The following is a 22153-nucleotide window of genomic DNA, read 5'->3' on the forward strand; positions in this document are numbered from 1 at the left end:
TGTCTCCCTGAGTCCCTGGCGGCTGGCACCGTCATGGAAAAGCCCGGCAGGGGGACTTGCCGGACCAGCTGCTGCATAAACAGCCGGCGACTTCAGACAGACTAGAAAATCAGGTGCCACTTCAAAGGCTCAATGACAGGCGGCACCGGCGGTGGGAGCACGGAGGTGGCCTCCCCTGACGACCAGCCGTGAAGGGGAGGCTGGACTCACTGCTGTGTTCTCACCGAGAAACAACCAACAGAAGGATGGGCACCACCTCGCCCCACCAGCCAGGAAGTTCTTACAATATTTGTCAACCCCTGAGCTCCAGGGGGGCCGATGATGCTGCCTGATGAAGGGGGAAGGAGTGGGAGCAGAGCAGAGCACTGGCCCTGGGGTCCGGGAGAGTGGGGCCTGACCCCTCCCAGAACCAAGCATCACCTGCAGAGCTGGGGCCTCCAGCCAGGGAAGTGGGGGGTGGGGCAGGGCAGGGGTGGGACTGGGAGCCTGGCTGAGATGGAAGAGAAGGAAGGGCCCGGCCCCCTCACCCAGACCCCTCTGGGTACAAGGCATTGTGCGACCACTGTAAACCTCGGGCAACCCGGTTCCTGTCTCCCTTCACAGAAGAGGGAGGGCTGGACGCACTGGCCCCAGAGAAGCAGCCCCGAGAAAAAGATTGGAGTGAAACAGAAGTAGTGGGGCGTGTGCACATGTGTGCATATGCGTGGGTGCACCCACATCTGTGTCCTCAGCACCACCTCTTTCACTCTCACACCTTGCTGGGCCTATTCCCCAACCAGCTCATCGCACATCAGGCCCCCACTCTCCCCTCATTTCTCTCTGTCCTCCCTCTCCCTCCTCCACATCTGCCCCTCAGAGAGATGTTGGAATGAAACCAGCCAGGTGCCCGACCCAGTTCAGCACCCCCAGGCTGTGTGACCTCAAACAAGGGACCCTGCCTCTCTGAGCCTCAGCTTCCCTGTCTATAAAATGGGACATATCACTGCCTTCTTGGAGCAATGGAGGTGTGTGAAGCACCGAGCTTGTGTCTGGTGCACACAAGCTCCCAGTGTAGACAGGTCCTTCCCCTCCAACCGCCATCCTCTTCTCCGCTCTCCTTTGCTCCTCCCAACCCCTCTCTGTGCGTCTGCTTCTCCATCTGTAAAATGGGGATAATACTGCCTATCTCCAAGGCTGGTGGTGAAGATTAGGAAAGAAACGTTTAAGCAGGGCTTGTGGTTTCATCACTCCCTGGCCGTTTCCTCGTCATCCTGTCTCAATGCCTGGCACATAAACCTAAGTTGCTAGTACTGAATGGGGGAGGGGCAATGGTTTGCACTGATCTTAAGTGTACAGCAAAATGGCTTAGTACATAGGTATACACCCATGAAACCATGACCCAAATAAAGGTGTAGACCATTCCCAGCATCCCAGAATGTTCTCTCTTCCAGTCAATACCTGCCCCCTACCACTGGAGGTAACCAACCATTATTCTAGATAAAGCCAAAGTTTTAACCTGGAAAAGCTGTGGGTTTAGAACCCAGGAAGCAGAATGGATTGCAGGGCGAGGCAGGGGACCAGGGCACAGGTATCTGGGCAGAGATCTAGTGGAGATTGCATTTGGGGTGGAGTGCCAGGAGAATGCTGGCTGTCAGAGAAGGCCCTTGAGCCTGGGGTCTCAGGGGACCCCTCCTCCAGAAGCCTCACTGCCCGAGGGAGTGGCAGGAAGTGTGCATGGTGGCTCGTGGTCACATACATCTGGGGGCTCTGGGCTGGGCTGGCCCAGCAGAGCCAGAAATGTGGTCAGCTGTCGCCCCCGGGCCTTTGATGTGACAGAGATGGAGACACACACATGCCCGACAATTAATTAATTGTGACTTTCACCATGCAGCGGCCGCTTCCTATTGATTTACGCCCTTCTGGAGTGAGAGAAACAATTAAGAGGGAGTGCAGCAGCGGCAGCTAATTACCCACAGAATGAAAACCATGCCTTTCAATTTATTAAACTTTTATCACAAAAATAACCTGGCCACTCACTCCTGCTGAGAAGCCAAGGGGGTGCTCTGGAGTGGCACCCCCAGTTAGTCCTTCACAGAGGCTGAAAGCCCTAGGAAGTCACCACCACCTCATTGCCACGGAAGACCTTGCACACACCTGGGCTCTGGGAGACAGAGCTGGGAGGCGGTGGGGTGGGGGTGGGGGAGCCAGAACCAGCCCTGAGAGTCTGAGGCCTGAGTTCTGAGTAAAATCAGGCAGCAGAGCAAATGAAATCAGGCAGATGCCTTCCAGGAATCCAGAGGCTTAGCCGAAGGCAGGGAACATTCAAGCCAAGCTGCAAAGGCTCTTGGAAGTCACCCAGCCCCACACTTCAGGTGACAGAGGCAGCCTGGCATGTGAGCAGGGACAAGAGGTCATGCAGCACTGGTTCAAACCTCAGCCAGGCCTCCTAGGACTTACACTGCCTACCATTATTTAGTACCTGCACAGAAGAGATTGCTGCTCCCATTTTACAGATGTGGAAACTGAGGCTCAGAGAGGCAATGGTACTCTCTCAAGGCCATGAAGCTGTATACAGTAAAACCCAGTTTGCCTCTCTGGTCTCTTATTTTCACTGCTTGGCCTGGGGCAAATGACATTACCCCTCAGAGCCCCTGTTCTCTTATCTGTAAACTGAGAATGATATATCTACCATGCAGGGAAGTTGTGAACATTGAGATATAATTTTTTTTTAATTTATTTATTTATTTATTTATTTATTTTATTGGCCGTGTTAGGTCTTCGTTGCTGCACACTGGCTTTCTCTAGTTGCGGTGAGTGGGGGCTACACTTCATTGTGAGCACGGGCTTCTCATTGCGATGGCCTCTCGTTGCAGAGCACGGGCTCTAGGCATATGGGCTTCAGTAATTGCGGCGCATGGGCTTCAGTAATTGCAGCACATGGGCTCAATAGTTGTGGTGCACGGGCTTAGTTGCTCCGCGGCACATGGTATCTTCCTGGGGCAGGGATGGAACCCGCGTCCCCTGCATTGGCAGGCGGATTCTTACCCACTGCACCACCTAGGAAGTCCTGAGACACAATTTTTTAAAAAATCCCCGGCTGCCCCACAGCATGACTATCTGCCATTGCCTTCGGCGACAGGGAAGGCCCTGAAAACGGCGTCACAGAGCCAAGTCCAGCACGCAGGCTGCAGAGGGAGCAGAGGCTACCCAGCCAGCCCTCTTTCTGCTCCATCAGCGTCTCTAAGTTCAGACCTGGTTCTGCCTATGGGGGGATGTCTGCGGGGGACCATGAGCGTGTCACCCACGAGCAGAACTTTGATGCCCTTAGACCTGCCGGGTTTTGGGGACGTTCTTTCATGAGCATCAGCCCATGGAGTCTGCCCCCAGCCCCACAAGGCAGGCAAAATGGTGCTTGTTAGAGGTGAAGATATTGACACCCCAAGAAAGAAGGGAAGGGGCTAAGGCAGCACAGACAGAGCCAGGCCAAGCACCCAGTCTCCAGCCCCCAAGCCAGGGCTACCTCTGGGCCCCTGGGAAGAACTAGAGCCCCCGCCTGGCTCTAACCGCAGCTTGGAATCCATACCCCAGGCTGGCCCAGATGCCAACCCAGGAGCTTTAGCTTCCTCTCTTCCCACCAGGTCAAGCAAGTCTCCGGAAAGCCCACCACAGCCTCATCTCCTGCGGGAGATGGTGAGAACAAAGGGAGGGGTACTTATCCCACCAGCCCCTACCCCAGTGTGTGCCAACTCCCACCAGGGTCTCCCAGCAAATGCTGCCTGCCGGGAGCCAAGGGGCTGGAGAAATAGAGTTGGGGGGGGGGTCCCAGTGAGGGCTGCTCGGGAGTCCCTTTCCCAGGGGAGAAAATAGCAAGCCAAGGGCGTTTGCCCTGTTCGCCCCTCAAACCCATGCCTTCACCCCAAGCCCCCCACCAACACCCATAACAGCCTTGCAGTGTAGGCAGCGGGCACGTCCTTTACTTGGTGGAGACAGGAAGAAGCCAGAGGCTAAGCAGGCCTCCTTGCTTAAGTTGCCTTGAGGCAACCAGGCACCTGCTGACTTTGAACCCAAGCTCCTTCTTCAGGCTCCTTCCCATTAACTTGTCCAAGAGTCCCTGAGCAAGCACTATGTATTTCTGTATTAAATAACATCTAGCATTTTGTAAGCACTTCCTATGTGCTTCTCACTCTTCTAAAGACACTACTGTCTTGACTCCATTCAGCCTCAGCACAGTCACATGAGGCGGCTTCTATTACTCTCCCCATTTTACAGCTGGACACACTGAGGTGCAGAGGAGTGAGGAATAGAGTGACTTGCCTGATATCACACAGCCGGGGAGGGGCAGGGTTGGGATTGGAACCCAGGCTGACTAGGATGCTTCTCTAGCAAGTGAGCACGGGTGCAGGGTGGGGGGTGGATGAGAGGGAGGAAATGGTGGGAGAGGTGCCGTTCATGTGCCAGGCACTGTGTCAAGCTGGGAACAGGTGACACTGACCTGCCCCTGCTCTCTAGGACTCACAGTCTGCTGGGGCTTCTGTGTGGTTCAAACAACTCAAAGTCCATTGTGACCCTTCTTGACCTGCCACAGGGTCCAGACACAAGGAGCCCCCTCACTACAACCATCTCAAAAAGGACAAGAGGCCTCTTACCCAGGATTTAGGGCCCACACCAGGGAAAAGGGAGAGTCTGTGGCCCCTGTCCTCACCCCCACCCCACCCCACCCTCCACCTTCCCTTGTTTTCTCTCTTGGGTGGAACTCAGTTGTGCCTGGGCCCCATTTTCAATTGTGTGCTCTCACGGAGAAGCTTCTGGGCTGGGCCAGGTCTCAAATCCCCACCCAGCAAAGCAAGAAGAGGCCACGGGGCTCAACCTTCTGGCCATGATCCCTTCCATCTACCTCCCTTCACTCTAGCCTTCAAGCTGGGTCAGGTCCCCAGGGAGGCCTCCTATCTTTGCCCGCCAGGGCTTATTCAGTTCTAAGACCCACTCAGAAAAAGAGTATTTAGCTACAGACTGTGCTGCCTCTTCTAGCTTGAAAAGTCAGAGTGTGGCAAGACTCAGGAAGCCACGTTACCTCTAATTCATCCCACCAGTGTGTTAAACCAAAGAGTCTTGGTTCACTCAAGCTGGACACATTCTGGGGGGTGGGAGAAGGACCCCTACTTTTGCTTTTCTTCAAGGGGAGATTATCTCAATATTCTGAAGGAAATTCTCTGTTCTGGAAGGGAGGGGGTCAGTGAGACCAGGAATGGATAATAGTAATCTAAGGTTTAAAGTAATCAGCAATTTAAGCAAGGGCTAGACGGAGGGTTGGGCACTATAGGGGCAGGAGAGAACATTGGAGGGTAGAGACAGCTTCCTGAAGGAAGGGTGCATTCAAGATGAGTCTTGGGGAATGCACGGGTTTGGGTTATGGAGATGGTGCAGAAGGGCATGCCAGGCAGAGGGGAACTGAGACGGCAAAGGCATGGAGCTGAACGGGTAGCAGAATGGCCAGTGGGCTGTGAGCTTGGGTCTGGGGGTCTGGTTCCTGGATCACTGGGAACCGGGGATCCTGGCAAAGTCCTTGGAGTGCCACCCAAGTTGGTGGCAGTAGGGTCTCATGAAAGCAGGGACTCATAGGTATTTATACATCCATATTCAAGGCAGCATTAAGCACACTCTACAGAAGATGGAAGCAACCCAAGTCCTATCAATAGATGAATAGATCTGATAAATATAATGTGGACAATACATACAACAAAATAGTATTCAGCTTTAAAAAAGAAGGAAATTCTGACACATGCTACAACACGGAGGAACTTTGAGGAAATATGCTAGGTCAAATAAGCCAGTCACGAAAGAATAAATACGGTATGATGCCATTTATATGAGGTACCTAGAGTAGTCAGATTCACAGAGACAGAAAATAGAATATGATCACCAAGGGCTGGAGGGAGGGGGAATGGAGAGTTGCTGTTTAATGGGTACAGAGTTTCAGTTTGGGAAGATGCAAAGAGTTCTGGAGATGGGTAGTGGTGATGGCTGCACAACAAGGTAAATGTATTTAATACCACTGAACTGCACACTTTAAAATGGTTACATTGGTAAAAAAAAATTCTGTTGTCTATATTTTACCACAATTTAAAAAAAATAAAGAGTGGAGTCTCAAAGGTCAGGCATGGAAAGAGTGGGGGGTGTGGTCAAGGCAGAGGAAGCAGTGAGGACACAAATTCTAACCCCAAACAGGCTCTGGTGAAAGGCAGGCACAGCTTCCAGTTCATGCTCAGCCTCTTCTTAGCTGTGTGTTTTTAGGCAAGTCACTTGCCCTTTCTGAGCTTCCTTTTTCTCATCTGTGAAACTGAGACAATACTAGTTATTTCTATGCTCTTGCAGGGTTGTTGCAAGGGTCAAATGCAGTCATAAAAACAGCTATTCTTTGAGTAATTACCACGTGCCAGGCATTGAATAAAGCACTTTATGCATATTAACTTGTTCCTATTCTCAGAACAGCTCTATAAAGGTGTATTTTTATTGTCCTCATTTTACAGATAAGAAAACCAAGGCTTTAGGAGGAAAGATGCCTGCTCCACATTAGATAGTGGGAAGTAGAGGAAATGGGACTCAGACTTGAGTCACGATGAGAGCCTATGAGTAGCCAGAGGGACGCTGCTGTGGCCACTTCCCTCCTCCTCCAAGAAGTCTCCCAAGATTCCTGCACTGGGGTGACTCTTGTCTTACCCACTGCGAGCTCCCATCTTGTGTTTCTACACTCTCTGGCACCCAGCAAGCCTCTCCCTTTGGGAGTTATTTCTGTATTTGCCTCCCTGCAACAGAATGTAAGCTCTCCAAAGGTGAACCTGGGTATCTCTCATTTTAGAATCCTGGAATCCCAGACAACACAGAACTGATGAAAGTCTGGGAAGTGCTGGAGAGCTCAGGCTGAGGGCAGGACCCTGGACAGCTCAGCGGAGATCAGCTGGGGAGGGTGTAGCCTGAAGGATTCTTTGAGGGTGTAGTCAATGACAAGGACAGCCTGAAAATGAAGAGGAGGAGGATGGTGGTTCAGACTATGAGGCCAGCAACAGTATCAATGTCATTGCATATCAGGCTCATCCTGTGCCGTATGGGTCAGGAGAAGAAGTTACGCTGTAAGAAAGACCCATACTTCAGTGGCTTGACGCCACCAAGGTTTACCCATCGCTCCTGCAAAGCCTGTTGTGGTCCAGATGACTCTCCAGGACAGTTGTCCTCCATGCAGACACTCAGAGATTCAGACCACTTGGATTCTGTGGCTCTGACCATTGCAACATGAGAACTCCACAACAGCAGCAATGGGACAAGAGTGTGTTAGAGGATTTGCACTAGCAATGTCACTTCTACTCAGATGTCATTGCACAGAATGGGTCACAGACCCGGTCTAACTGCTAGGATGAGGTGGGGAAGTGCAATTCCCCTGTGTCTCCAGATGTGCAGAAGCTCTTAATATCTCACAATATGTGACAAACATTTCACATATCACACCTCATTTAACCCTCATGATGATTCCTGAGCACACACAATCCTGGGACAGTCAGTAGAGTAGAGGCCAAGGCCTTGGACTCTGGAGTCAGAGCTGAGTTCAAATCTTAATTCCACTGCCAAACAAGTGAGGTCTTGGTTCCGCAGGTAATGAGCTCCCTGTCACGGGAGGTATGCAAGCAGAGGCTGGATGACCACCTTGGTTATCACCATCATTGTACATTAATGTGTGATGTCTCCCAGAAGATATCTACATTATATTTATTTTAAAATTATGTTTTATGGAAGTAAAATTTATTTACAGTGAAATACACATAACTTAAACGTACCATTTGGTGAGTTTTGACAAATGTGCACACCTATGTACCTGACACCCCAGCCAATATATAAAATATTTCTATCACCCAGAAAATTTCCTCAAGCCCCTCTCCCTGCTCTCCTCCCCCATCCTTTCACTTTAAAGGACAACGCTTAACACTGAGAGATGACTTGACAAAGGTGGGGTTTCAGCAGAGCCTGGACGAGGATGAGGTGAGTGTGGTGCCCAGGGCACAACCTTTTAAGGAGGTGCGCACTTTCAGGATCAGTTCTGCACTCTTCACATGGTCTTGAGTGAACGCCTCCTTAAATTTTCCTCCTTGGGAGCCTCACTCTCCTTACCCTAGTCCTGGTCCAGAGTTTCAGGCAAGGCAGGAGAACAGAAGAGCCATTCCTGAAGCCTTTCAAGTCACATGTCACAAGGCTGACTGCACCCTTGAAAGGCAGACTGGAGAGGATGAGCCCTCCGAGGGGGTGGGGCCTTGACTCAGGAGCATGTGACCCACACGGATGCTAGGGGCATATCTTGATGCTTTCTGGTAAGAGTTCCCATTTACTGGGACTTCCCTGGTGGGGCAGTGGTTGGGAACCCACCTGCCAATGCGGGGGACTTGGGTTCGATCCCTGGTCCAGAAGGATCCCACATGCCTCGGAGCAACTGGGCTTGTGCGCCACAACTACTGAGCCTGCACTCTAGAGCCCATGCGCCACAACTACCAAGCCCACAAGCCACAACTACTGAAGCCCATGCACCTAGAGCCCGTGCTCCACAACAATAGAAGCCACCGCAATGAGAAGGCAATGAGAAGTCCGCACACCACAACGAGAAGTATTCCCTGCTCGCCACAACTAAAGAAAGCCCACATGCAGCAACGAAGACCCAATTCAGCCAAAACCAAAAAAAAAAGAAGAAAAACAAAAGGAGTTCCCATTTACTGAACACCGAAGTGCCAAGCCAGGGTTAGGTACTTTATGTGCTGTCTAGCTCTCAGTACAAGCCTGAAAAGTATGTCTTTGTATCCCCATCTTTCAATAAGAAAATTGAGGCTCAGGAAGGTGGGAGTAACTTGCCCAGGGTCACACAGGCAAGGACCTGTGGTGTGATTCAAAGTCAGCTCTCCCTGGGCTCTGAGCCTATTTCTCTCTCTGCCTCCCCGCAGAGCTCCAGACACAAGGACTGCAGGTGTGCTGGGGAGTCTCCTACTCCTATGCTGACCCCTCCAACCTCCCTAAACTTGAGGGGCCAGGCCCCCTGCAGCTGGGGCCACCGTTACCCAGGGCTGTCCCTTCTCAGAAGCCAGCGCCGGCAGCTCTGACAGCCTTTCCCGGAGCCCGAGGGGGTGGTTTGCATACTACGGGTGTCATTTGCATACGACTTAGGAAAAGCCTTCGCTTTTCCCACCTGCAGCAAACTCCAGCCTGATTAGTTCTCCCCACGTTGGAGACTTAATTACTCTCCCGCATAGACTGGGTGTTTATTTGTAATCAGCAGAGGGCTGGGAAGAGGGGGAGGAAACGGGCTGAAGCAGCTGTCATTAGCCCAAATTCCGAAGGCACCCCACGGGTGGAAAAATGAGTAGGAGCTGATCACCGCAGACCTGCGCCCAAACCCCAGCTCTGTCCCCGTGCCTGCCCCTGTTCAGGGAAAGGAGAAGGGAGGTTGGACCTGAGGTAGGGGGCGGTAGGACAATAGCCCGCTGTGAGCTGCTGGCGGGGAGACTCAGAACATCACCATGAAGAAAGCAGCCTGGACCTCAGGATCCTGGACCTCAGAATCAGGACACTGTCTACCCTGGAACCTTCTCGGACTGCCTTACGGTGGGGCTGGTGGGCAGAGTCCTGGCCCCAGAGACAGGAGACTGGACCAGCTCTGCTGTGTGACACTGGAAACTGATTGCCTTCTCTGAGACTCGGTCTTCCCATCAGTTCACTGGGGCTGACAGTTCTCAGTGCCCTGGTGGGGAATCATGTGGGTCAGGCAGGGGCTGTGAAAAAACATACATCTCTACTCAGATGGAAGAAATATTTCTGAATTCCCAGGTTGGAAATGGTCTTAGCCCCAGGGAGATTTAATGAACTTCCCTCCCTCCTGCCCTTCCCAACCCAACAAACCTGGGCTTTCCCACCCTCTCCTATTCCATCAAGGCGTTTCTAGACCCTTAAGCATCTGCTCCCCACTTGTTTGATGAAAAAGACAGGCCCAGCCCATGTGTCAAGAATGGAGAGACCCTCAGTTGCTGTCAGAGCTCCAGAAAGATGCTGGGCTGCCTGTCTCAGCTCACCCAGGGCACCTATGAAAACCGCAAGAAGCCCCACCCCAGAGATTCTGATGCAGTAGGTAGGGATGCAGGTATCCCTCGGGCCATGGTATCCTTAACCAGCTCCCCCAGGTGACCCTGACCCAGGGAACTACTGCTTTGGTTCAACTCCTCCCTCTTTTTTACAGCTGGGGAGACTGAGGCCCAGAGGGATGATCTGTCCACGGACAGCCAGCAGAGCTGGCAGTAGGACCTACGTCCCCTGCCTCCAGCCCACAGTGGCCTCACCTGATGAAAGTCTGGGGTAGAGAGTTGGCAATGATATGGGGGGGATACAGTGGGGGAACCTGGCTGGGGTTCTTGGCTCGCCCACAGGAGTAGGGATCTTGGCCCCTAGATGGAGATGCAGGCACATATTCCCCTTTCTCTTGGGAGGCAGAGATGAGATCTGCTTCAGCCCACTCCTTCCTACAAAATAGGCTTCCCGGTGAGCCAGGGAGAGGGGAGAGAAAGCCACCCACAGGTTGTGTGACCTCTGTAGGTTGCCAGATAAAATACAGGATGAATAATTTTTTCGGCATAACTATAGCCTATGTATAGTGTTGTTTATCTAAAATTCAAATTGAACTGGGCATCTTGTATTTTTATTTGTTAAATCTGGCAAGCCTAGATCCATGAGCAAGTCACTTTACCTCTCTGAGCCTTAGTTTCTTCATCTTTAAAAATGAACCCAAATACTACCCTGTAAGGAATACTGTGTAAATTAAGTGAGATAATATAGGTAAAATACCTGGCACAGGGGAGGTAAATTTGTAAAGCTGGCAAATCTTGCCTTCAGAGTCTCCATACCGAATACTTTTATCTCCTCCATTCCCCTCCCCCTTTCAGAGTTCCTGTTTTAGACTCCGACCTGCAGGATGCCAATAAACATCTTCAGAAAGGTACCTGATGTGATGGAAATAACTCTACTGCTTACTGGCTGTGTGACCTTGTGGGGGTTGTTTGCCCTCTCTGATCCTCATCTATAAAAAGGGCTTGTCATAGTACTACCTCCCTGGAGTTGTGATGATGAAATTAGATAGTGTGTTAAGCATTAGAACTAAGCCTAGCAGTAGGGCTCACTAAGTAGAGCCCATTAACATCTTGCAAATGCGCTAAGACACAATCTTTAATTGTAAAGCATCCCGGAGAAGGCAATGCTTACCACAGAAAGAATGAGTAAAAGTGGAATTGCAGGCCAAGCGATGGGCAAATGAGGGAGGTCATTTCTGCACAGCAAGTTGTGGGGTTGAGGGGGATGGGGGAAGAAGGGGGCAGGGTATTTAAAGGTGGGGGTAGGGTGGGGGCTTTCCCTTGGCCACTCTCCTTGCATCTATGTGAGCTTCATGGAAGCTGGCATTATCCAGGCCTTCTGGGTGCCACATTTCCTGGCTCTGGGGTCCAGGCAGCCCTCAGGACCCAGGGGCCCGCCCCCACCAGACAGAGGCGTGTCCTCGTTGCTGGCTCCCACATCCTGCACTGTTTGTTTTCCAAACTCTTTCCTAATCCTCTTAATCTTTTTGCGTCTCATCTGCCTGCAGGCCTGGTGGCTTCCATTAGCGCCTTTCCAGCTCGATCTGTGATCTACATGTTGGGACTTCTCTCAGAGTAGCTCTGCCTGGCCCCTTGCAGGCCAGGATGCTGGTCTCCAGCTGCGGCCAGCCATTAGGGGAATCTGTCTTCGTATTTTTCTTACTCTCCCCTGCGAAATCATTTTTCCTGTGTTTGGTCTTCTTTCTACATTTTCCCCCCAAACTTCTCAACTGGTGTCTGTGCACGGGCCTCCTGAGTGACAGGCGGGAATTTTGCTAAGTGCCTGCCACACGGCAGAAACTCATCCCAGTCTGAGGGGTCACTGCCATCCCCAGACACAGGAGTTCTCTCCTGCAAGAGCACACACACAGTAAAAGGGAGGCAAATGCCGAATTTGAACTCACACTGCTTCCATCTCTACAACAGATTATTTGTTGTTTTACAGTCCTCTCCGTTTTTCATAAAACAATCCCCTGAAGCTCTTTTATCTGTCGAAAGAAGCAAAGAATAAAGAACATGCACTGAAGACGTGTGGCAGTTTCTGACAGCTCCCTCCCCAATTCCCAAACACTTCCCCCTGCCCCCCCCCCCCAAAAAAAAACCCTGATCTTACGGATGGAGGGAAGGAGAATGGAAGGAGAGATTCAGAAGGCCCCAGAGGAGGGGAAGGATTTAGCAAGAAAGACGAGATTAAGACAATCTCCATAATAAAGAGCCGGGAGAAGGAGAAAAAGTGGATCGGGTAGAGGGTCCAGGAGGTTTGTGTTTTTGAGGGAGTTGAAGAGGGAGGTGTGGGGCAGCAGATGGGAAAGAAAGGGGTACCCGTGTCAATTCCACATCCCCTTCTTGGTGTTCAAACAGTACAGCAGGGATCTGAGCATATCCATTTACAGGGTGGCGCAAGGAGGAGGATTGTACAAGAATATTCTTAGCAGCTTTTTCATCATAACCGAAAATGTCTATGAGTGCGAGAAGGGCTGCACGAAGTGCGCTGCTTGCATACAATGGAGTACTACTCAGCAATAAGACCGAACCGACAAGAGCAACAACACAGCTGAATCTCACAAGCATGTGAAATGAAAGAGGCCAGACACAAAAGACACATGCTGAAAGATTCTATTTACATGAAGTTCAAGAACAGGCAGAAGTAACCCATGGTGAGAGAAGTCAGAACACTGGTCACTTTGCAGGGATGGGGAGTAAGTCATCCCTCAGTATCTTCAGGGGATTGGTTCCAGGACACCCCTGTATCCCTGCAGAGACCCAAATCCAAGGATGCTCAAGGCCCTTCTGTAAAATGGCTAAGTATTTGCATATAACCTATCCACATCCTCCTGTATACTTTAAATCCTTTCTAGATTACTTATAATACCTAATACAATGTAAATGCTCTGTAAATAGTTTTAAATACAGTGTAAATGCTATGTAAATAGGTGCTGGTTCATGGCAAATTCAAATTTGCCTTTTGGGAACTCTCTGGAAATTTTTTTCAAATATTTTGGATCTGCAGTTGGTGGAATCTGTAGATGCAGAACCGAGGGCTGACTGTACTACAAGGGTTGCAAAGGCAACTTGCTGGGGTGATGGAAATGTTCTGTATTTTGATCTGGGTGGTGGTAAAGGATGTCTTCATTTACATAAGAAGCCATTGAACAGGGCACTTAAGAGTTGTGCATTTTAGTGTGTAAATTATCTCAATGTTTTTTCATTAAAAAAAAGGAATACAAGAACTTCAGTTAGATTATATACACATTTGACTATCTGCATTTTGCCTAATAAAATTCAGAGACAGAAAGAGATAATGATACCAATTAAAATAAGGTAGGGGGTGCTACCCATCACTCCGCAGCCTATTCTGGACCATGTACCTGCGGTCCCCACGTCTGCCTCAGATCCAGAACCTCTCGTGGTCCAAATGCCTCACCACTGAGTACAACTCCAACCTTTAAAGATGCCATTTCTTTCTTTCTTCCTTTCTTTCTTTCTTTTTCTTTCCTTTTTTTTTTTTCTTTTCTGGAAAAGGATATACATTAGCCAGCTGATATGCAACTGAAGAATAAGAATAAGAAATCTGTTCTAATGTCAAAGCTAAAAGTGACAGCATAGAAGTATCATGAAATGGTAACATGGTCTCCAACATGGCACTTTTCTAAGAGTTTTTCCCAAGGATAATATTGACTATTTACAATTATTGCTTTATATGCTGATTTTGGAACCCAACCCTTGAGTGAGATGTGACTCCACCGTAAAGAATTTGAGTAATTTAGAAATCATTTTTCTGGTTATTCCTTAGACCTTTGACTATGCTCTGGGACGGGCTCCTGGATCCTGAGTTTATAAGCATGACACAGGGTTTCCTCTCATCCCTGCATCTCCTGCCTCCCTTCCAGGAGCCTGAGCTCTGGAGAAAGGAAAGAAAACACCATCCCCTCTGATTGAAGGTGTCCAGACTGTGACATTCACAGGGCTCTTGCGGACCCATTACTTTTCACACTAATGATATGTTCATTACTATCGATGTCTTTTATTTCTTGGGGAGTGTTTATACTCTTGCAACAGCCTGATAAGTGAAATCATCCAGCACTTGGAAATAAGGCAAATAGATAACTGGTGTCCTTTCAAAGTCAAATTAGAGTAGTGTCTAACAAGCCCTCCGAAGGGTCATCTGACACTCCAGGGGAATGTCACTTTCCTTGACTTATTATTTACTATTGATTAGGGCCCCAGCTCTGTAAAGATAGCTGTTAGCTGGTAGAAAAGCTGATAAGTTGCCAATTACTTTTGTCTGGTAGAGATGCAAATGATTTCTTTCCAATAGAGAAGATAATCCCAACGTTATGATTTTACTGCCCTATAAAACATTAACCAGTTTAGTATCTAACATAGCAAGCTTATGAATATCCCAGAATTCCTGTTTGGTTTTTTTCTTTTTTTTGGTTATTGTTGTTCTTGTTTTTACTGAATCTCTCTTACCATATATAGGTGTATATTAATTTTTTTTCTCATATTCTTCGTTGAACAAGCTTTGTTCCTTCATTTAGAAGCTAAAAGGAAAATTAACATGTGCTCACTATGTATTTCTATAAGAATTGCATATTCAATATTTTGAAAACTATACTTTGAGAAGCCATTCACAGTATTGGTTTTTCCTTATGCCAACTCAGCCATTCTCTGCGTGACCTTGGGCAAGTCTTTCTGTCACTAGTCTTTAGTTTCTTCATCTGTAAAATGGGAGCAATCAGGCTGACCATTCTGGCTCTGACATGGTATTTCTCACTCCTCTTGCAGGGAAGCAAGACTGACACAATACAATCAAAGAAGATGATGCTGGAAGGGATGTTATAGACCAGGCATCCTGCTTCCCACCACTTCCTCATCTTGAGAAAGTGAGGCTCAGAGAGGTTAGGTAACTTGCCCAAGGTCACACAGATATTATTCATAATGATGACTTACTTTAATGTGGTGTTTGACAGTATAAACTTCCTCATATATTCGTATAATCCCTCAGCAAACCACTGAGGGGGCTGTATCATCCCCATTTTACAGATAAAGAAACTGAGGTCCAGAGAAGTGATGTGGCCTGCCCAAGGTCATAGAGAGATTCTAGCTCCCCTAAGCCTCTGAATCCTGGGGAGCAGAAGTGGGGCTGGCAGGAGAAGCTCTGGGTCCCCACCCTTAAACCACAGCATCCTCGTCTGGATTCGTTGCATATATATTGTATGTCACACAAGATTGCAAATGAAAAAGGAATCCCAAAGGCTTGAAAACTCTGGTCCTAGACTGTCTTCATGAGCCCTCCCTCTTCTTCTCCTCCTCTTCCTCTCCTCCTCCCTCTAGAAAACAAAACAAAACAAAACAACTACAACAACAAAAACATGGTCATGGGAAGAAGCAGAAAGACATGGTCAGTCCAGGTCTGAACACATTGGTCTCCAGTGTTGGGGGTGGGAGAGTGGGGGGGCATGGGGCAGATTCACTCAATCTAAAGAAAAACATTCTGGAACTTCCCTGGTGGTCCAATGGTAAAGAATTCATCCTGCAAAGCAGGGGACACGGGTTCCATCCTTGGTAGGGGAACTAAGATCCCACACGCTGTGGGGTAACTTGGCCTGAGTGCCACAAATACTGAGCCCACGCATCTCAACGAGAAAGCCCGTGTGCCGCAAACTACAGAGCCCTCGCGTTCTGGAGCCTGTGAGGCACAACCAGAGAGAGAAAACGCTCACGCCACAACTAGAGAGAGGCCAGCGCACAGCAACGAAAGATACTGCATGCTGCAACAAAGATCCTGCGTGCTGCAATTAAGACCCGATGCAGCCAAAAATATAAATAAATAAATAATAAATTTTAAAAATAAAATAAAAAAATAAAAAATGAAAGAAAACATTCTCCGGGTCCAGGCTGGAATGAGAAAGTGAGCTGTGCTGACAGGTAAGGGGTATCCGGTCGGGTCGTGAGAGTGAGTAAGCCTAGATGATCCATCCAAATGTTAACATCAATTCTCTAAATGGGCTTTTGTCGCTGATTTTCAAATGTTGATAACAGCTAATTGTTCATCATGTGTCCAGCGTTTTGTATGTGTATTATGTCATTAAAACTTTATATTTGACAAGGTAGAATCTGTTGTTTCCAATTTACAAACAAAAAAACTGAGACCCCAGGAGGTTAAGTATTTTTCCAAGGACATGCAGCTAGGAAGTGGCAGGTCTAGAAAGCTGATTACTGAACTTCTCATTACAACTGCGCTGTTTTTCTTTCTTCTGTATTTCTGTATTTCCAAGCTTTTGGCAATGAATACATGCTGCTTTCACAATCACGCAAAAGTCTTAGAAGTTACTGATTTTATAAAAGTTCCTTCTGCCTGATGTTCTATGCCTCTATGGGTCTCACAGCCCTGCCCAGTACCCCCTCCCTGGCCCCCATTCTGGCAGACTCCCGCCTTGCTGTCCCTGCCCCCACACCAGCTGCGGCTGGGTTAGGTTGTCCGATGTCCCAGTCTTGCTGAGGTCTGCTCAAAATGTCCCTAGTTGGCCTCTGGCCCCGGGACAACACTGGGGGCAGTTTTGGGAAAGGAGAAGGGGAAGTGGGAAGGGATGTGAAAGTTGGCCGCAGGCCAGCACCGCCCTGCTGGGTGTCCCACAGGGGCCCTGGGTGAAGGACAGGAGTATCCAGTGTGTTGACGACCAGACGCAGGTGAGGCCAGTGCCTGATGGGGGGTGGGGTGGGGGGGCTGTGAAGTTCAGGGAACCAGGGAAGGTGGCCCAGGAGGCGGATTGGGCAGGGAAGTGGGGAGGGTGCTGCTAGCTGGTTGTGTGCCGGGAGAGGGTTGGGGGGGGGCACTGGTCCAGGACCCAGAATGAGTGAGTGGGGGGACCTCAACTCCAGGTGCTTGGGGGAAGGTGGAGGTAGTGACAGACCCATCAGCTCTTACTAGTGTTCCTGGGTCCTGCCGGCCAGCCCCACTCCCCCCAACCTTGCCCCGCTGAAACACAAGAAGCTGGAAAAAGGCTGGAGGTGTCAGAGCCCAGCAGCGGGGTCCCACGAAGGGACAGTGGGTGACAGTCAGCTGTCTATCCTCCAGTGGGTGCTGAAGAGGCCAAGTGCGTGGAGGAGGGAGCAGATGCGTGCGTCAGGTGTTTGTGAATTCTGGCGTGTGTGTGCAGTTCTGCCGTCTGGGTGAGAGGGTGTTCGTTAAACAGGGAGCGGGCACTCGATAAATATTTGTTCAATGGAATTGATCATCTGTAGGAGTGTATGGCTGTGTGTCTGGGTGAGAGGAGGATGGGTGTGTCAGTGTGTGAGTGTGTGGCGGACTTTTGAGTTTGCTTATGGTGTCGTGTAGGTGTGTGGGTGAGAAGCTGTGTTTGTGTGAGTGTGTAACCATATGGGTGAGTTCAGTTGCATATGTGTACCTGTGTGAGTTTGTGGTTCTGTGTGTATGTTTGGGATCCCCGGAGCCGGATGGAGGGTGGATATTGAAAGCCCTCAAGGAGGTGTAGGTGCAATGGTCAGGGAGAAGATATGTATATATCATTGTGTGTGTGTGGGGGGGGGGGGGGGCACGGTTCAAGTGTGTGAGTTGGGTGTGCATGAGTGTGTGATGTCCAGCCCGCCCAGGCCCTGCCCCTGTCCCCACAGTGGCACCATGGAAGCCCCCTGGGGCTGGCTGGTGGTCGGGGTGCTGGCCATATCCCTGACATCTTCAGTGACTGCGGAAGTGTGCCGAGCACTGGACGGGAAGGATGGGATCGCAGGAATACCCGGCCGACCCGGACGGCCAGGCCCCAAGGGGGAGCAAGGGGAGAAGGGTAAGCCCTCCCTCTGGACCCCACCCCCTCATCCCTGGGCCTAGCCTGGCCTCCAGGGTGGAGGCTTGGGGCGGCATTGAGAAACAGGAGTCCACCTGGGCCCCTATATTAAGCCCCTCCAGTGTGCACTTGGTCCCAGGGGCTCAGAGGGGCCTAGCCTTCTCCCAAGGCCATGTCCACAGGCCCCCGGGGCCTCTCTGTATCCCCCTTACTGCCCGGGTCCTCTTTCTTTGGCCTTGCCTTCCTCCTCTGGAAAGTGGGTCACTGCAAGCAATGTATGTGAAAAGTCCCAAAGCTGTGCCCAGTCCTTGGTCTTTGTTGAGTTGCCAGAGAGATTAATACCCTTGGCTTTAGACTCAGGAGCCCTTGTCTTGCTGTGTGACCTTGAGCGAGTTACAGAGCCTCTCTGAGACTCAGTTTCCTCATCTGTAAAATGGAGAAGTAACCCCACCTAGCACATCGAGAGGGATCAATTCACGGCAATCATCATTTTGCTCCCAGCTTCCCCACAACTCTGTCCCTGCCTCCCCCTTCCCTGCCCCTTCAGGATTCCGAAGCTCTCATGTTCTAGAAAAAAGGCTAAGAGTGAAGGCAAAGGGAGGAGGATGTGACCAGAGCAGGAAAGGAAAACCTCATGTAAACACCCTGAGCCTCCCAGTCCATAGCAGATCGGAAAGATCTGCATAGGTGTTTGCAACAGTCTGCACCCAGGCATCCTACATGGAGTCCCTGAATCTGAAGAAGCCAAGGTCAGAAGCTGTGGGGGTGGGGGCAGGTTCGAGTGCATGGTTGTGGGCAGGGGTACAGTGAAGCCAGCGGACTGCTTTTCCCAAAACCTGACACTCCCAAGTGCCTGTTCACATTTCTCTCCATTTTACAGGTAAAGAAGCTGAGGCTCAGAGAGGTTGAGACACTTGCCCAAGGTCACACACAGCCAGTCAGAATCAATGTCTTAAAGGCCCAGACATTCCCCTATCCTCTATCCCACCACTGTCCAGGGTCCCAGCCACCTCTCTGAGGTTTGGAGGACACTAGACTCTCACTCCCAATCTGACCTTTCTCCCCATAGGAACCTCTAGCTTCCGGACAGGAATCCGCGGCCTTAAAGGAGACCAAGGGGATCCTGGGCCCCCTGGAAAACCTGGCAGAATGGGCTATGCTGGGCCCAGCGGGCCCCTGGGGTCCCCTGGCCTCCCAGGGTTGAAGGGCATCAAGGGTAACCCAGGAAACATCAAGGACGAGCCTCGGCCAGCCTTCTCGGCCGTGAGACGGAACCCTCCAATGGGCGGCAACGTGGTCATCTTCGACACGGTCATCACCAACCAGGAGAGCCCGTACGAGAGCCACTCGGGCAGATTCATCTGCGCTGTGCCAGGCTACTACTACTTCACCTTCCAGGTGGTGTCCAAGTGGGACATCTGCCTCTCCATTGTGTCCTCTGGGAGGGGCCAGCTCCAGCGTTCCTTGGGCTTCTGTGACACCAACAGCAAAGGAGTCTTCCAGGTGGTGTCTGGGGGTTCAGTCCTCCAGCTCCAGAAGGGAGACCAGGTCTGGATCGAAAAAGACCCCAATAAGGGCCGCATTTACCAGGGTACGGAGGCCGACAGCGTCTTCAGCGGCTTCCTCATTTTCCCATCCACCTGAGCCAGGGAAGACCCCCTCCACCCCATCCCCACCATGGCCTCCGCTTCCTGCTGTGTGACCTTGGCCCACTCACTCCACCTCTCTGGTGTCTATGCTCTGCTCTGTAAAGTGGGGGTGCTGTTGCTTTAGCTGCCAAAGAAAGATCATGTCTTAGAACTCTTCCTGGAATAAATACCTGAGTCCATGTCTGCTGAGCTTGAAGTCAGTGGCTACCCTGGGCATGGGGAGGGGAGGCTTAAGAATGACAGCAATTACTGAGTGCTTACAAGGCAAGCCTGCATTCAGTATTTTACAATATGTGTTTATCAGGTCCTAGGAGCCTCATCAGCCTGGGCTTAAATCCTGGGCTACCATTTACTAGTTGTCCAATTATGTGCATTTTATGTTACTTCGGTAAATCTCAGTTTCCTTATCTGTAAAGTGGGAATACTGGTGGCACCTACCTCAAAGTGTTGTTGGGAGGATTAAATGACTTCATGTGTGCAAATTACAGAAGAGTGCCTAGTGCATAGTAAGGGCTACATATGTTTTAGCCTTAATTATATTTTGCTTAATCTTTACAGTTGAGCTCTGGGGTGGGTATTATGACCTATTTTATGGATAATGAAGTTGAGGCTAGGGGGTTGGGGCAAACTTAAAGCCCAAGGTTAGTGTGTGAGGGGAGGAGCTGGGATTCGACTCCAAATCTTAATGATGCCCAAGCCTGTGTGTTTACCTGCTGCCCTCGCCAGCCTCCACAGCCACACGCCTGACAAGTGACACGTGTCCTTTCCAATCCTGAACCAGAAAGGCAGGGGCAGGGCTCAGAGACGGGGATCAATTGATCCAAGGGCATCCAGAAGTCCTCCTGAAGCCAGGTTTCCTGAGGCCAGCTCTGGACTGCTACCCCGGCAGGCACGGAGGCTGGGGCTGCTGCCTGCCTGTGCTGGGGACTGGGAGGGTCTGGAATGTTCATAGTGCATCCCCAGGGTCCCAGTTAGCCTGTCTGCGTGCTGCTCAGAAGCAGAAAGCCTCACTATGTCCTTCGTAGGTGAGAAAAATAAGGAGACCAGAAGTTCAGTCCTGAAAATGTCCAATGAATGTCCTGTGCTCTTTCCCCAAGGAAGCAGATTTTACCTCTGTGCTGCACACACTCATATATGCACAGACATGCACGAGAGTACTCATCACAGACATACACACACCCTTCCCGAGATGCACATGGACCCAGACTCGTCTACTCCTTACCCACACACCCACTCCCTGAGACCCACCGGGCACACCCTGGACACACTCCTTGCACCTTCAGACCCACAGACACACTCAGGGATACGCACGCGTCATACCTGTGCACCCCCACCTCAGACACCCAGGTGCCCCCATCAACCATCAGCAGTGCTCTTACACACACGTCCCAGACACAGCCCTGACACACAGGTGCACACGCCCTCCTCTCCCTCCAACAGGCATCTGCCTTAGAAACGCCCATGTTCTCTCTCACATTGACCTCAGAGACTTCAAGTACCCACAACCCCCACCCCCGCCTCCCCCATGCACTCAAGACCCACTCAGGAGCTGCCCGGCCCATCGACAGCCTTTGGGGTCAGGAAGAAGAGGGTGAAACTCTGCAGCCCCAGGGCAGTGCTGGACTCCTCAGCCCCCTTCGGGCCTCCACTCTGCCCCAGTCCCCCCCCACGGACACACACACCCACGGACTGGTAAGAGAAACAGATCTGTGCGCACCTACTGTGCGCTGGACATTTCATAACCACGGATGCACTTAATCCCAGCAAAATCAGTGAGGACCCTGAGGCTCAGAGAAAGGAGACATCTACCCAAGTTCACGCTGCCAGAAAGTGGCAGAGTCTGGATTTGAACCAGGTCTGCCTGACCCCAAAGTGAAAGCCTTCTTTCGTTGCAACGGGGCTCAAAGACAATGTCAGGGGTAGAGGCCCCATACGAAGCTGGAGAGGCCAGCCTATAGAAACGGTGGGGGCAGAGAGTGCCCCACTGCTTCTTAACCTAAATTCCACCCATACCCCACCCCTCCACCCAACTTTGCCCAGACAAATCACTAGCCCCTCTGAGAGGAGGGGACCCAGCCAGAGCCCAGCTGGCCAGGCGGGCGGGGCAGGGGAGGGCTGAGCGCAGGCTGAGGCTGCCACCTGCTGGACACGCTGGACCCAGGCGCGAAGGAGGTGAGGACTGAAGATGGGAGGGAGGCCTGGGTGCCTTCCGGCCGGGTCCCCCACCCCCCATAATGCTGTGTCCATCAATTCTGCTGTCCCCAGCCCTCCACCCACCTGGGAATTCCAGGGCCAAGTACATTCACATTTTTGCTCTTGTCACACACTCTGCAGCCCTGTGCCACAGGGGGAAGGCCAGCTGGGGAGCCTGAAGCCCTGAGGGTCACCCAGCAAAGTAGGGGCAGAGCTCCAAACTCTTCTCTTGGCTAGCATGGGGCTAAGCACTGTGTATGCATTAGCACTGCCCTGCACAGAAGCTACTGGAAACACCTATTTACAGAAGAGAAATCGACGCTTGGGAAGGTCAAACCACTCACTCCCATGGGTGGCAGGAGTGGAGTCAGGGTAGGAA

General features: G+C 50.9%; 1 protein-coding gene across 2 annotated transcripts; it reads left to right on the forward strand.

Annotated features, from left to right (window-relative positions):
* Nucleotides 1-16719: 16719 nt before the first annotated feature.
* Nucleotides 16720-19781, forward strand: C1QA (complement C1q A chain). Of its 2 annotated transcripts, XM_057699272.1 has the most exons (3): nucleotides 16720-16817; nucleotides 17763-17932; nucleotides 19002-19781. In XM_057699272.1, exons 2-3 carry the CDS (start codon nucleotides 17770-17772, stop codon nucleotides 19574-19576), a joined length of 738 nt encoding a protein of 245 aa, XP_057555255.1. In that variant the 5' UTR covers nucleotides 16720-16817; nucleotides 17763-17769; the 3' UTR covers nucleotides 19577-19781. The 2 variants fall into 2 exon arrangements, with proteins under 2 accessions (XP_057555255.1, XP_057555263.1); XM_057699280.1 differs by lacking the exon at nucleotides 16720-16817 and having other exon boundaries at nucleotides 17751-17932.
* Nucleotides 19782-22153: the final 2372 nt, after the last annotated feature.

Source organism: Hippopotamus amphibius, chromosome 1 (genome assembly GCF_030028045.1).
Source record: "Hippopotamus amphibius kiboko isolate mHipAmp2 chromosome 1, mHipAmp2.hap2, whole genome shotgun sequence".
Taxonomy (NCBI): Eukaryota; Metazoa; Chordata; class Mammalia; order Artiodactyla; family Hippopotamidae; genus Hippopotamus; species Hippopotamus amphibius.